Below are 16164 nucleotides of genomic sequence, written 5' to 3'. Positions count from 1 at the left end.
TACTGAGTAAAGGGTCTGAATACTTATGTAAATGTTATGTTTTTTAATACATTTGTAAAAATGTCTACTAACCTGTTTTTGCTTTGTTAAGTGTGTGTAGATTGATGTGGGAATTTAAAAAAAATACATTTTAGAATAAGGTTGTAACATAACGAAATGTGGAAAAAGTCAAGGGGTCTGAATACTTTCTGAATGCACTGTATATTCTGTCGAACTCCACACCTTGAATAAACTTGGGAACAGATATGTGTCTACAGCCAAAGTATTGCTAATGAAAAAATGTCTGTTGACAAAGTATATTTTAACTTGCAATGCCATTTAAAAAGGTGAATATCTTCAGAAGCCAATTGTCACAGTTTGTTTTAGCTAGTCACTTATACCATTCAGTCATCCAGTTTTCTTCTGTTTAGTCCAGCCAGAAAGTTTTCATTGCAGTAGCCAAGCCTGGATTTTCCATATCAAACTAGTCAACAGGTTTCTCACTTGGCTCCACTCAAAAGTAATGGGAAGTAAACATATTGTAAATTGCTCATTACTGCACCACCCCCCTTTAATCTGAGTTTTCCTGTTAGAACCTTTGTTTTCCTGGAGCAGCCGTGAGAGGGAGTGCCTGCCTGGCTTTCCTGGCTCTGCTACCCTGGTTGGCACCATCTCACACCCCTGACTCTTTTACTACAGCCAGCAGGCGAGCAATGAACAGCAATCAGAGCCATTGAAGATGTTAACGGCGCCAACGAGTGATTCCCTCACTTTGCACGACTCACTTCCTTTTAAATGAAGGTGAGAATTGAATGTTTGGTTTCCTCTGGTTGCGGTGGAGGTGAAATCTGTTATGATGTCTTTTCACCAAGGCAACAGTGATCAGCGCTTTTTCATACTGTCACCTTTTTTCTTCTGCTTCCTCGCCTGCGAAAGAGATCAATGAAAAAAAGTAGACTCAGAGTCGTTATAAAAAATGTATCTGCAATGCTTTCAGCTGAGATCATGGCTGAGTCTAATGATGTCCAATTTGAGGCAACAACGCAACAATTGTTACTGCGTGGAACTAATGGGACATTTGAAGGAGCTAAGAGGAAACATGGAAAATATAATGCCACAAGCATTAGTAACACAGGCTACAAAAACAGAACATATTTTAGCCTTCAATTTCAACAAGGACAGATGTTTGAGTTAACATATGTTGAGCTAGAGATATATTAATAGTCAAGGTTTAGCACTATTAGAAATATTTTAAGGATATCTGTTCACCCCAACTTTAAGAGTCAATTTGCACTTAACACTCCCCCATTGCTTTCCATGAAGCAGATATCCAAACAGTTTAAGTACCTCATATATTTTGAACCCAGCGAGAAGCGTATGTATATATGGTACCATACAATATACTTTATACATCTATGTTGTGATGCCCGTAAACATCTCATCTCATTCTTTATAATCAGTGATCATCTGCAAACTTCCATGTGTGACTGACTGTACTAACACTGGTCTGATTGTAAGTGATTCACTGTAACTTGTTGATGTATGATTACTTATTAACTCAAACAGTCACATTGCCAAGCTAAATAGTATGATTGGTGAATATACTACTGTCAACTCCCAGCTTTCCTTGTGAATTCTCAGTGAATTTACACTTTAAGGTCGTCCAGAAACCAGAGGTCTGTGGCTTCAGGGCCTCTTTTAATGAGAGTTAAAGTGAATAGCATAATTGGTGAGACACACATTGGTATACAGTGCCTTCGGAAAGTATTCACGCCCCTTGACCTTTTCCACATTTTGTTAGGTTACAGCCTTATTCTAAAATTGGTTAACTATTTTTTCCCCCTACACACAATACCCCACAAGGTTTTTAGAAAATTGTGCTAATTTATAAAAATAATACTTTACTCAGTGCTTTGTTGATGCACCTTTGACAGCGATTACAGTCTTGAGTCTTCTTCGGTATGACGTCACACTTGACACACCTGTATTTGGGGAGTTTTTCCCATTCTTCTCTGCAGATCCTCTCCTGCTCTGTCAGGTTGGAAGGGGAATATCGCTAGACAGCTTTTTTCAGTACTCTTCAGAAATGTTAGATCAGGTTTAAGTCTGTGCCACTCAAGGACATTCAGAGTGCTTCGGGTTGTTGTCCTGTTGGAAGGTGAACATTCACCACCAGTCTGAGGTCCTAAGAGCTCTGGAGCAGGTTTTAATCAAGGATCTCTCTGTACTTTGCTCCTTTCATCTTTGCCTCGATCCTTATTAGTCTCCCAGTCTCTGCCGCTGAAAAGAGATGGTGCCAGGTTTCCTCCAGACGTGACGCTTGGCATTCAGGCCAAAGAGTTCAATCTTGGTTTCATCAGACCAGACTATCTTGTTTCTCATGGTCTGAGGGACTTTAGGTGCTTTTTGGCAAACTCAAAGCGAGCTGTCATGTGCCATTTACTGAGGAATGTCTTCTGATGGCCACTCTACCATAAAGGCCTTGTTGGTGGAGTGCTGCATAGATTGTTGTCCTTCTCGAAGGTTCTCCCATCTCCACAGAGGAACTCTAGAGCTCTGTCAGAGTGACCATCGGCTTCTTGGTCACCTTCCTGACCAAGGTCCTTCTCCCTAGATTGCTCAGATCTAGGAAGATTCTTGGTGGTTCCAAACTTCTTCAAGAATGATGGAGGCCACTGTGTTCTTGGGGACCTTCAATGCTGCAGAAATGTTTTGGTACCCTTCCCCAGATCTGTGCAGACACAATCCTGTCTCGGAGCTCTACGGACAATTCCTTCGACCTCGTGGCTTCGTTTTTGCTCTGACATGCACTGTCAACTGTGGGACCTTACAGTATATAGACAGGTGTGTGCCTTTCCAATAATGTCCAATCAATTTAGTTTACCACAGGTGAACTCCAATCAAGATGTAGAATCAGCTCAAGGATGATCAATGGAAACATGATGGACCTGGGCTCTATTTCAAGTCTCATAGCTAAGGGTCTGAATACTTATGTATATAAGGTATTTCTGTTTTTATGTATTTTTAATTTGCAAACATTTCTAAAACCTGTCGTTGTGGGGTATTGTGTGTAGATTGTTGAGGAATTTAATTCATTTTAAAATAAGGCTGTAATGTCACAAAATGTGGGAAAAGACAAGGAGTTTGAATATTTTCCAAAGGCACTGTATATATCCGTTTAATGAATGAGCTGCTTGATTTAATGGAATGACAGCACTGTGACTGACTCCAGCTGGAACCAGGACAGGGAATGACAGAAAACAAGGGTTTGGATGGAGGAGTGTAAGTTAACATTCAGCTCTAACAGAACAAGATGGAAAAGAATGGGGAGTGTCTCCTGGCTCTTCTCTATATTGGTAGATTTACACTCATACTACCAACATATTTCATACACGTGGATTACCATTGAGGTCATTTTGACCCTAAGAAGAAACTTTTGGAAAAAGCAACAATCAAAATATCAACTTGATTCTCATCAAAACATCATTAGACATGTTGTGTTATCAAAAAAATATTAAAAAGACCAAAACAGACATATTCTTAACATTCCTTCAAGAATGTGCAGCTTTTTCCTAAAGTACATTCCACATAAGTACTAAAAAGTTGATTTACAATCATACTAATTGTCATATTTTGTGGTAAAAATGTCTGCCATTTAAAGGGGCAGTACACCAACATTTGAAATATACTTTATTTTAGTGACAAAAAGTGATTCATCCATTTATCCTGAGAGACAATGGAGAAAAATATGGCTTAGTTGTATTTATTTTCTTACCCCACAACCAGCAGTAGCATCACTGCTAGTGAAACATTGGGAATGGTAGGGCTTGTATGGCAGGATGTGTAAGGTTCTGCTTTTCTTTTCTTGGTCAACTTTGTGTTCTTTTTCTTTGTGTTCTTGAACGTAGCGCTGTTTCTTTGTGTTCTGGAACGTAGCCCTGTCTTTCATTTTTGTTAATTGATTTCACCCGTGTTCGTTTCTCACCTGGTCTCATCAGCTCCCTATTTAGTTTAGTTCTTTCTGTTTGTATGGTTGTGAGGTATTGTTTTGTTTTTGACTGCCTACCTGTGTTTGACCATTGCCTGCGACCACAATTCCTGCCTTCTGCAAAGGCGTATTAAACATCTGCCGCACTGTGCGCAAGAATCTACACCTTTTTCTCTCTGAGTATTCATTACAGAATACATCACCAAAAAACGGAATGGATTCAGCGGAGCTACAGCAGCGCCCTACCCCAGCAAGAGGAGCTTATGGAGGAAATGTTCCATCTTCTCTGCCAGCCTATCCCTACTCCTCCGATGCCAGCTATCGTAACCCATAGCACTCCTTCGTTCACACCCATGTCTGGAACATATTACGGTTCGCCTGGGAAATGTCAGCGATTTCTGATGCAATGCAGCAAATACATTGGTCACAACCCCACTAGCTTCGCCACCGACAAGGGCAGGGTGAATTTTGTTGTCTCTACCCACAGGCAAAGCCCTGGATTAGGCCACCGCCATATGGACTGCCAACAGCACAGAACTCGGATCCGAGACCCATTTTCACACCCTCTTCAAAGATGTATTCGATCACTCTCCCTCCGGTCGTCCTATAGGAGACCTCATAAAACTTCAACAAGGTCGCAATTCAGCTGCTGAGTATGCCCTCGAGTTCCCCACCATGGCTGCAGGGAGTTGATGGAAAGAGGCTGCTTTACTTACCGTCTACTGAAGAGGACTCAACAGGGAACTTCAGGCGGTGCTTGCCTGTAGAGGTCACCTTCAGGATTTAAATCAATACATTCATATCTCCATCGACCACCTCACCGCCGAAGAACTCTGCCACCCAGGAACCCAAAACCTTCTCTTTCCATGATTCCGTCATCCTGTCTCAGTCTTCCAGAGCCCATGCAGTTGGGCCATGCTCCTCTCCTGTGTATCGAACGTCAAAACCGGATCCAAGAAGGGCTCTGCCTATACTCTGACCATTGCCAAGTTCGCCCCCCCACAGAGAGAGGAGAAGGTTCCCTCCGCTGCCATACAGGTAGGGGTGTCCTTATTTCTAAATATCTCCCAGAAGCAATTCTCCATCCCAGTATTGATAACCTTGAAGGGGGTTACCAAGTACGTAGAAGGCTTGACAGATTCAGGAGCAGCAAGAAAATGTTATTGATCACCAGCTAGTAAAAGAGCTTGACATTGATCACCTGTCACCCCTTCCTTAAGGATTAACACCCTGGACGGGAAGCCATTGGGCATGCACCTGACACAGAGCGTCACCCTCCAGATTGGAGTCTTCCACCCTGAAACCATTCAACTCTCATCCTCGGACACCCTCATTGTCGTCACGACCCTGCAATGTCTTAAGCAAATCAAGGCCTCCACTCTGCCACCGAATCGCCCAGGAGACTGTGCTATTGACTTACTCCCTGGAGTGTCCCCACAGATTGGCCGTGTTAACCCCCTATCTATCCTGGAAAATTAGGTAATGGAGAACTACATTGATGTTTCATTCGTCCTTCTTCCCCGGCTGCGTCCAGCTTCTTCCTTTTTTGGAAAAAAGGACTGTGGTCTCCGTCCATGTATTGAATGACGTCACGGTCAAGAACCGTTTCCCTCTTCCTCTGATCCCAGCGTCCCTTCAACATCTATACTAAACTCGACTTGTGAACTGTATATAACCTTGTCCATATACAGTACATGGAGGCGACAAATGGAAGACGGCCTTCATCACCGCTCGAGGGCACTACGAATACCTGGTCATGCCTTACGAACGCCCCCGCCGTCTTCTAATCCTTTATGAAGGAGGTTTTACAGGATATTATCAACCACTTTCTCATCATCTAGATTGATGACATCCTGATTTACTCCTACTCCCTGACGGAGCACATACAGCATGTGCAAAAGGTTCTTCAACGGCTCCTTGACCATAACCTTTTATGTGAAGACTGAAGAGCACCTCCATGTAACCTCAGTAAACTTCCTCGGCTTCGTACTGACACCTGAGGGGTCAGCATAGATGAGAACAAAGTCACCGCCGTCAGTAACTGGCCCAAACCAACCACCATTAAGGAACTCTATTCTTTCATTGGGTTCTCCAACTTCTATTGCCGAACTTCAGTTCTATGGCCGCTCCCCTCACTGCCCTTACCAGCCAAAAGACCCTTACCCTTCAATGGACTGATACCGCCATGACTGCATTTAACAACTTGAAACGCCTCTTCACCTCAGCTTCTGTACTTCGCCAACCTGATACGACCCTTGCTTTCACCCTGGAGGTGGATGCCTCCAAAGTAGGAGCCATACTTTCTCAGTGGGTGGGAACACCTCCCAAATCACATCCCTGTACCTTCTTTTCCAGGAAGTTATCCCCCGCTAAGAGGAATTATGATGTGGGGAACAGAGAACTCAAATCAAGCTGGCCCTCGAGGAGTGGCGCCACTGGTTGGAGGGCGCACAACATCCCTTTCTCGTCCTAACAGATCTTCGTAATCTGGACTATATCAGAGAGGCCACGAGGTTAAACTCCAAACAAGCCAGCTGGGCTCTCTTCACACGCTTCCATTTTCATGTTACTTACATCCTTGGAAAGATAAATGTAAATGCTTATGCTCTCTCCCGCCAGTTTGACCTTTCGACCAATAACTCAGAGCCTACACCCATTCTTCTTTCCTCTTGCATTATGGTACCGGTACAGTGGGAGGTTCACTCTGCCATACAAGAAGCCCTAACCTCAGACCCGGCTTCTCCTGAGACACCAGCTGGGAAGAGTTACATACTGTTAGACCCAAACTGATGCAATGGTGTCACATGTCCTTGGGGTCAGGACATCTGGGCATTACACGAACCACTGAACTTCTAGCCCGGAAGTTCTGGTGGTCCTCACTGGCATCCAATGTAAGGGATTACACACTCTCCTGTCCAGTCTGCGCCCAAACCAAAATCCCTCGTCATCTCCCTTCCGGAAAGCTTCAACCTTTGCCAATCCCTCACAGACCCTGGTCCCACATAGTTGTTGACTTCTTAGCACATAGCTGTTGACAGACCTTCCTGAATCCCCTAACACCACCATCCTTGACATAGTAGACCGTTTTTCAAAAATGTGTTGTCTGGTTCCTCTTCCTCATCTACCTAACGCCATGGAATTGGCAGAGTGTATGTTCCAGCAGGTGTTCCGTCTGTATGGATTCCGGAGGACATCGTCTCTGACCGCGGGCCCCAGTTTGTCTCCCGGGTGTGGTGAGCCTTCTGTGACCGACTGGGGGTCACCCTCAGCCTCTCCTCCGGGTACCACCCCCAGACCAACGGGCAGACGGAACACCTGAACCAAGAAATGGGGAATTACCTCCGCCAAAAATGTTCTGCCTCTCCACATGGCCTATGCCGAATATGCTCAGAACGCACTCATGCACTCACCCCTCCGCCTTACTCTGTTTCAGTGTGTCCTTGGTTTCCAACCCCCCATGTTTCCCTGGGAGGCGGGGCCTGGTACTGTCCCAGCTGTCGACAACTGGTTTCGGCGTGGTGAGCGGGTATGAGAGACCGCTCACCGGCATCTGCAGGAAGCCTTTATTACCCATAAACGCTTTGCCTACAGATGCTGCCAACCTACGCCACTCTTTCACCCCGGACAGCGTGTTTTTTTTGTTTATTTACCTTTATTTAACTAGGCAAGACAGTGAAGAACAAATTCTTATTTACAATGACGGCCTAGGAACAGTGGGTTAACTGCCTTGTTCAGGGGCAGAATGACAGATTTTTTCCTTGTCAGCTCGGGGATCCAGAGAAATCTACATTCAAATAAAATTCCTATCAATGAAATTACTATAGAGGAAATTAGGTGGTTTTGCCTGGGGTCAAAAGTCCATATTGAAACAATAATTTAGATGTATTAAGAAACAGTTGATTGACAAAGTCATGAACATTTTGAATAAAACAGGGCCAGACTATTACATGTGGGGCCCTGGGGCACCCCAAAAAATATTATTTGGTGATCCGTTTACTGGAACTTTGTGCATTTCATGAGGCTAAGAGCAAATGTTGCAGTTTCAAAGCTAATTTCCTGCAATTCTACACTTTCTGCCCACGGGGCAAAGATTTTTTGTTGTTGCTGTTTTATGCTGATCTCATGCTTTTGTTCACAATTTGCCATGAGGTTGCGAGATTGTTGTAGTTTTTAAAGCACATTTTCAGCTATTCTACACATTTTGTCATGAAGCTGAGAGAAAATGTTGCAGTTTTAAAGTTACTTTCCTGAAATTCAACATCATGTGCTATCTGGGGCCCCCTGACGTGTACTGCATGCCCGGTCGGTAATCTGGCCCTGTGAATAAACCACCTTTGGATTATTATCCAAAATATGCCTCTGGAGTCAAAATGACCCCAGCAGGGAGATGAGGGTTAAGATATTTGACTCGACATACAAAGGAGAAAAGTGGAATGACTATTTTACATCAGACTTTTTCACAATAGCAAGTTCCCCCATTGTTATTATTGTCTCTTAGGGGCTGAACATCTCAGGGCTCTAAAAGTATAGCTGTGCAGCGTGTGTTGCTGTGTAACTCGATTGGTGTGTTGTCCATGAGGAGTGTGAAGTGAGAGTCAACATTACTGGTATAAATTAGAGTGATGTAGTCAAGAGCAGTGAGTAATGCATGCAAAATGGCTCTGCCAGTAAGGTTTCACTGGCTGATGCCAAAGCGTATAACTTCAATAGTCCAACTATGAGCACAGCAACATGAAAAAGAGAGGACCACTATTTAATGATGGTCTCTGTGGCTTGTATGTCATAATGGACACAAAACAGCAGTATAAGGCCCTATTTCTTCACTTTAGGAGATGATTTATGAATCTCTATCTGTCGATAAACCATATTGTGCAACTGTTTTTTTCTGCTATGCTTGCAGATCCATTTGTCATCAGATCATGGTCTAATGTCTGAGCTTGTCAAAGTTGTGTAGTTTAACATGGAGCTTTATGTAAAGGGAAAATGCTATCAATCTTAGAAAAAAGGGTTCCAAAATGGTTCTTCATCTGTCCCCAACCCAAAAAGGTTGGGGTTCCATGTAGAACCCTTTGTGAAAAGGAAAAGGGTTCTACATGGAACCAAAAAGGGTTCTCCAAAGGATTCTCCTATGGGGACCATTATAGGTTCTAGAGAGCACCTTTTTTTCTAAGAGTGTATTGATCTGTTTATTTCAACACCCAAAGCTATTGCTGTATGTACTACGTATTGTGCCAACAGACTGATTGCAGCTCAAAGTTCCATGTTGCTTTTTTTTATCGTAAAGGCCCTCAAATAAAATGCTAGAGAATATACAAAGTTATTACATGAGTGAAATGCAATTACTTTTTTTCAAGAATAGGAGTGGTTTCCAACCTGTGGTCTAGACTCACATTGGTCCATGACCTACCTCTCAAAGAAATGTGAAAACTGAAATGAAATGGGTCAGGTATTAATAACTATTACAGATGGTCACCAGAGAGGCCAAAGCATAGCCCATTCATGTCAAGGGAAAATATGACAAAGTGAACATTATAACTAGCTGTCATTCAGTTACACCAGGTTTTGGCTCAGTGGACTAACTCTGTCTTGAGATTAAGAGACAACTCAAGTCAGATACACCGTTGGTCACACCCACCTGAAGTTGATGGTGAATCGTGGGTCCACCTGAACTGTCCATTCACAGCGAGCGTTGGTGGGGTAACTTTCCAGGACTATGTGGCCCTGACCTTTACGGATCACTCCTCCACACTCTATAAACAGGAACAAAACCATTAAGAGCTCACATTTTACATGATCGTGCAATCAGGGTTTTATTTATTAGTGTAATTATATGTTTCATTATAATTAAATCATTGTGCTGTTGTGTAGCTCATACACAATATTTACTGAAGTATGTGCACACCCCTTCAAACTAGTGGATTCAGCTATTTCAGCCACATCCGTTACCGACAGGTGTATAAAATCTAGCACACATCCATGCAACCTCCATAGACAAACATTGGCAGTAGAATGGCCTAATGGAGGAGCTCGGTGACTTTCAATGTGACACCGTCATAGGATGCCCCCTTCCCACCAAGTCAGTTCATCAAATGTCTGCTCTGCTGGAGCTTCCCTGGTCAACTGTAAGTGCTGTTATTGTGAAATGAATATGTTTCGGAGCAACGGCTCAGCTGCGAAGTGGTAGGCCACACAAGTTCACAGAACGGGACCGCTGAGTGCTGAAGCGTGGAGCGTGTAAAAATCATCTGTCCTCTGTTGCTACACTTACTACCTAGTTCCAAACGGCCTCTGGAAGCAACATCAGCCCAATAACTGTGTGTCAAGAGCTTCATGAAATGGGTTTCCATGGCCAAGCAGCTGCACACACGCCTAAGATTACCATGCGCAATGCAGGCGTTGGCTGGAGTGTTGTAAAGCTCGCTGCCATTGGACTCTGGAGCAGTGAAACACGTTTTCTGGAATGATGAATCACGCTTCACTATCTGGCAGTCCGACAGATGAATCTGCGTTTGGTGGATGCCAGGAGAACGCTACTTGCCCCAATGCATAGTGCCAACTGTAAAGTTTGATGGAGGAGGAATAAAAGTCTGGGGCTGTTTTCCATGGTGCGTGCTAGGCCAATTAGTTCCAGTGAATTGAAATCTTAACGCTACAGCATATAATGACATTCTAGACAATTCTGTGCTTCCAGCTTTGTGGCAAGAGTTTGGGGAAGGCCTTTCCTGTTTCATCATCACAATGCCCCCGTGCACAAAGTGAGGTCCATACAGAATCTTTTTTTTTCAAGATCAGTGTGGAAGAACTTGACTAGCCTGCACAGAGACCTGACCTCAACCCCATTGAACACCTTTGGGATTAATTGGAACACCGACTGTGAGCCAGGCCTAATTGCGCAACATCAGTGCCCGACCTCATGCTCTTGTGGCTGAATGGAAGCAAGTCCCAGCAGCAATGTTCCAACATCTAGTGGAAAGCCATCCCAGAAGAGTAGAGGCTGTTATAGCAGAAAATGGGGGACCAACTCCATATTAATGCCCAAGATTTTGAAATAAGATGTTCGACGAGCAGGTGTCCACTGTCCACAAACTTGTGAACATGTAGTGTACAGTCTTGGCCAAAAGTTTTTTGAATGACACAAATATAAATTTTCACAAGTTTGCTGCTTCAGTGTGTTTAGATATTTTTGTCAGATGTTACTATGGAATACTGAAGTATAATTACAAGCATTTCATAAGTGTCAAAGGCTTTTATTGACAATTACATGAAGTTGATGCAAAGAGTCAATATTTGCAGTGTTGACACTTATTTTTCAAGACCTCTAATATCCTCCCTGGCATGCTGTCAATTAACTTCTGGGCCACATCCTGACTGATGGCAGCCCATTCTTGCATAATCAATGCTTGGAGTTTGTCAGAATTTGTGGGTTTTTGTTTGTATGCTGGAAAGGCAATGTTCGTCACCAAACTGTTCCTGGATGGTTGGGAGAAGTTGCTCTCAGAGGATGTGTTGGTACCATTCTTTATTCATGGCTGTGTTCTTAGGCAAAATTGTGAGTGAGCCCACTCCCTAGGCTGAGAAGCAACCCCACACATGAATGGCCTCAGGATGATTTACTGTTGGCATGACACAGGACTGATGGTAGCGCTCACCTTGTCTTCTCCGGACAAACTTCTTTCCGGATGCCCCAAACAATCGGAAAGGGGATTCATCAGAGAAAATGACTTTACCCCAGTCCTCAGCAGTCCAATCCCTGTAACTTTTGCAGAATTTCAGTCTGTCCCTGATGTTTTTCCTGGAGAGAAGTGGCTTCTTTGCTTCTTTGCTTCCCCTCACTGTGTGTGTAGAAGCACTCACACCTGCCTGCTGCCATTCCTGAGCAAGCTCTGTACTGGTGGTGCCCCGATCCCGAAGCTGGATCAACTTTAGGAGATGGTCCTGGCGCTTGCTGGACTTTCTTGGGTGCCCTGAAGCCTTCTTCACAACAATTGAACCGCTCTCCTTGAAGTTCTTGATGATCCGATAAATGGTTGATTTAGGCGCAATCTTACTGGCAGCAGTATCCTTGCCTGTGAAGCCCTTTTTGTGCAAAGCAATGATGACGGCACTTGTTTCCTTGCAGGTAACCATGATTGACAGAGGAAGAACAATGATTCCAAGCACCACCCTCCTTTTGAAGCTTCCAGTCTGTTATTCGAACTCAATCAGCATGACAGAGTGATCTCCAGCATTGTCCTCGTCAACACTCACACCTGTGTTAACGAGAGAATCACTGACATGATGTCAGCTGGCCCTTTTGTGGCAGGGCTGAAATGCAGCGCAAATTATTTTTGGGGATTCAGTTAGTTCATTTGCATGGCAAAGAGGGACTTTGCAATTAATTGCAATTCATCTGATCACTTTTCATAACATTCTGGAGTATATGCAAATTGCCATCATACAAACTGAGGCAGCATACAATGTGAAATTTATATTTGAGTCATTCTCAAAACTTTTGGCCATAACTGTATATGTAATTGCCATCTAAAGTTGAGTAATAGCATGATATTTACCAGTTACAGAGTTACATGGCATACATTAGGAAAAATACACTTCAAACGGGAGACAAATGAAGAATGCAGGCTGGTAAAAGTAAACAAAATGCACATTAACCACAGGCCTGCAGCCAAGTGCCACAAATACATGCCAAGTTTCTGCGGTTGATGAAAATACATCAGAAACCTATGCTTTCTCTAGAAATTATATTGTGAGATTCCAGAATGTTGACTAACACTATTTTGACTTTTCAGCTCCTTGAATGGAAAATCTATGAGACAATTAGCTCTTTTCCATGCAAAATACTGTTGTGCCAGAATTGTCTCCTATAGTAATTGGTATATACTGCACTGTAGGTACAGTATGGTATATGCCTATATAGAGGCATGGAAAGGAAGCGTGTTGACGTTACTTATAACCCTGATACAAGGTCAGATATTCTTTCATCCCCATAATGGTTTTGGTTGGAACTGGGGGAATAAAGTAATCTGATCCTAGATCTGTGGTTAAGGGCACATTTTACCCGTAGCGATGGTAGGAGGTAATGTGGGTAGAGGAATATGTGAGAATGAGTGTACTCACTCAAGCAGTCACCGCCTGACCAGCCGGGTCGACACTCAGCACAGTACTTCCCCTTGACAAAGAAATCATCTCTGGGGCCCCACGTCCCGTTGTTACACCGCTTACAGTTCTCAAATATGCTGCAACCTAAGAGAGAGAGAAGAAGAGAGGGGAAAATGGTGGAGTAAGAGAGACAAAGACTGAGAGGTTAGATAGAAAGAAAGATGGAGCCGGCACAGCATCAAGTAGAAAGTGCTGACTGAAAACTGAAACGTCTGAAACCTCTTCACCATACAGTACCTTCAGAAGGTATTCATACCCTTGAATTATTCCACATTTTGTTGTGTTACAGCCTGAATGTAAAATATATTAAATATTATATTTCTCACCCATCTACACACACTACCCCATAATGACAAATTGAAAACATGTTTTTAGAAATATTTATTTATTGAAAATGAAATACAGACATATCTCATTTGCATAAGTATTCTCACCGATTTGATATGACACTCCAAATTGAGCTCAGATGCATCCAATTTCCTTTGATTGTCCTTGAGATGTCACTATGACTTGGAGTACGCCTGTGGCCAATTCAATTGTTTGGACATGATTTAGAAAGAAACACACCTGTCTATATAAAGTCTCATATGTCAGAGCATAAACTATACCAGAGGAACTGTCCGTAGATCTCTGAGATAGAATTGGTGATGAGACATACTATATATGGGGAAAGGTATAAAACACTATATTGAATGTTGAAAGGTTCCAAGACTAAAGTGGTGTCCATAATTGGGAAATTGAAAAAAATATGGAATTACCCAGAATACCTAGTGCTGGCTGTCTGACCAAACTGAGCAACCGTGCAAGGAGGACCTTGGTCAGGGAGGTGACCAAAACCCCAGTGACCACTCCGATGAACCTACAGAGTTCCTTGGCTGAGATGGGATAAACCTGCTAGAAGGAGAACAGTCTCTACAGCACTTCATAAATCTGGGCTTCATGGGAGTGGCCAGACAGAAGCCATTCCTGAGATAAAGGCACATGATAGCATGCCTGGAGTTTGCAAAAAGGCACGTGAAAAACTCTGAGAGCATGTAACTGAAAATGTTATGTTTGTGCTTTTCTAAAAAACAATTTCTGTTTTCATGCAAGTGACTGATTGAACTAATCCTTACTGTCAGTATCTGCAATTTGGCAGTAGGCCAAGACCCTTGTTTTGAGAATGAAAGATATCTCAGTTTCAAGGTCTCAGCTTAGAGAGAAGAAGCCTTGTGATGTATTGGTCTGTCACATGCATGAAGCGAACGTTAATGATGAATTAATTATGAATGATGGATAAGCTAAACCATGCAAATATAACTTGTCTGCAGTATACAAGAGATCAAGATACAAGAGAACTAACAGGATCGCCCTGGTAGAACTCCTGAAAGATGTTTACGATGGTGCAAAAATAGAAAACAATAGAATAAAACCAATCAAACTGAACATAAAAAGAGAGGTTACCATAAGTCTTAAATCAAATAATAGCACGAAGGGAATGTGATTGTGAGTTGCATGAGTGTAGTGAATGTGGATGTGAGAGTTGTGTGAGTGTGGAAATGATTAAGATTATTAAAAGTTCTATATATAGATTTTAATTTTTTGTTTTGTTACTTCATCAGATCTCTAGTAAGTCATTATACTCTTCTTTACCAATTCCTCCTTCAGACATGTGCTCTATTCATACAGGGGTTTAGATATTTACACTAGTTGTTGTGTTTAACAGCATATTCAGGAATAGTACTTTCTCCTTTCATATCTCTCACATACACAGATTCCCTATATAACTTTACGGATCATAAATGCCTACAGACATCCACACCACTCATGTGCAACGACATCACCATATGTATCTTCAACTGTTCTTTTGCTGCTACTTTTGCACTACTATTAGTAGTGGCTGCAGACACACATAGACACTTCTTAGGTATACGATTATGTGGTCTGAACACTATGTCTGAAGAAAACCAGGCACAGCTCATCACCCGTCTAACACCATTCCTACCATGAAACATGGTGGGGGTAGTATCGTGCTATAGGGATGCTTTTCAGCGGGAGACTGGGAGACTGGTAAGGATAGAGGAAACAATGAATTGAGCCAAACACAGGCAAATCTCTGATGAGACCCTGCTTCAGAGTGCAAACGACCTTAAACTGGTGGGCAAAGATTTACGTTCCAACAGGACAATGACCCCAGGCATACAGCCAAAGTAACGCTCTAATAGTTTCAGAACAAGAATGTGAAAGTCATTGAGTGGCCCAGCCGAATCCCAGACTTGAATCCAATTGAAAATATGTGGAAAGACTTGAAGATTGCTGTCCACTGCCACTCCCTATCTAACTCAACAGAGCTTGAGATTCTGCAAGGAAGAATGTGCAATGCTGATACAGACATACCCAAGACGACTCAAAGCTGTAATCGCCGCCAAAGGTGCTTCTACAAAGTCAGGGTTGTGAAATCTTATGCATATTAGATATTTCTGTAATTACTTTTCAATAAATGTGGGTTATGAATACTTTCTGAAAGTACTGTAAGTGTGATGCATTCAGTCACAGTCTTGGTTTGCCCATTCCCAATTACTATGGACGGTTTCAATCGGTCCCATACACCTACTGCATTCCCCTTAGTGCCTGTTAGCTCTTTACATCAGACCTGCTAAACTCATCAGGCTCCTCTTGCACTGTAACAGGGTAACAGAACAGAAAAAAACAGCTTCCTGAAATAGAAATGTCCAGAAAACCCCCAGAAGGACTGAGTTTCAGATAGGATATATTTTCACATTGGAGGTTCTATGGTGCTCTGTGTTGCAGACATCCTGAGGACAGGCAGGGCGTCAGGGAGACGGACATCAGAGACACAGCAGCAGGACATATAAACACCAACAGGTATCAGTGTAAACATCAAATGACTTTACCATGTCTCCTCCACCATCTACATGCAGTACACTCAGGATAGAGAGGGATGGAAAAGGGTTTACTGTATAAGATTTACAGGAAAAGTCCTTTATAAGTGCATACTTCAGCCTTTTACTATTTCAGTGAAATCTGGCCAATAGTTGAGG

The 16164-nt window shown here is 42.9% G+C and overlaps 1 protein-coding gene across 2 annotated transcripts in view; it reads right to left on the bottom strand.

The window, feature by feature from the left end:
• Positions 1 to 16164, bottom strand: part of pamr1b (peptidase domain containing associated with muscle regeneration 1b) — a 64363-nt gene that overhangs the window by 26607 nt on the left and 21592 nt on the right. For both annotated transcript variants that reach the window (XM_090230453.1, XM_036977027.2), the window contains exons 3-4: positions 13082 to 13207; positions 9603 to 9717 (exon numbers count right to left, since the gene is read on the bottom strand). In XM_090230453.1, the coding sequence (XP_090086579.1) occupies positions 9603 to 9717; positions 13082 to 13207 (241 nt within the window). The remainder of the gene's footprint in view (positions 1 to 9602; positions 9718 to 13081; positions 13208 to 16164) is intronic.

The sequence above is a fragment of the Oncorhynchus mykiss genome, chromosome 1 (genome assembly GCF_057628025.1).
Source record: "Oncorhynchus mykiss isolate SJ-2025 chromosome 1, ASM5762802v1, whole genome shotgun sequence".
In the NCBI taxonomy this organism is placed as follows: Eukaryota; Metazoa; Chordata; class Actinopteri; order Salmoniformes; family Salmonidae; genus Oncorhynchus; species Oncorhynchus mykiss.
The sequence above is the reverse complement of the archived record's forward strand: the minus strand, read 5'-3'. Positions and strand labels throughout refer to the sequence as shown.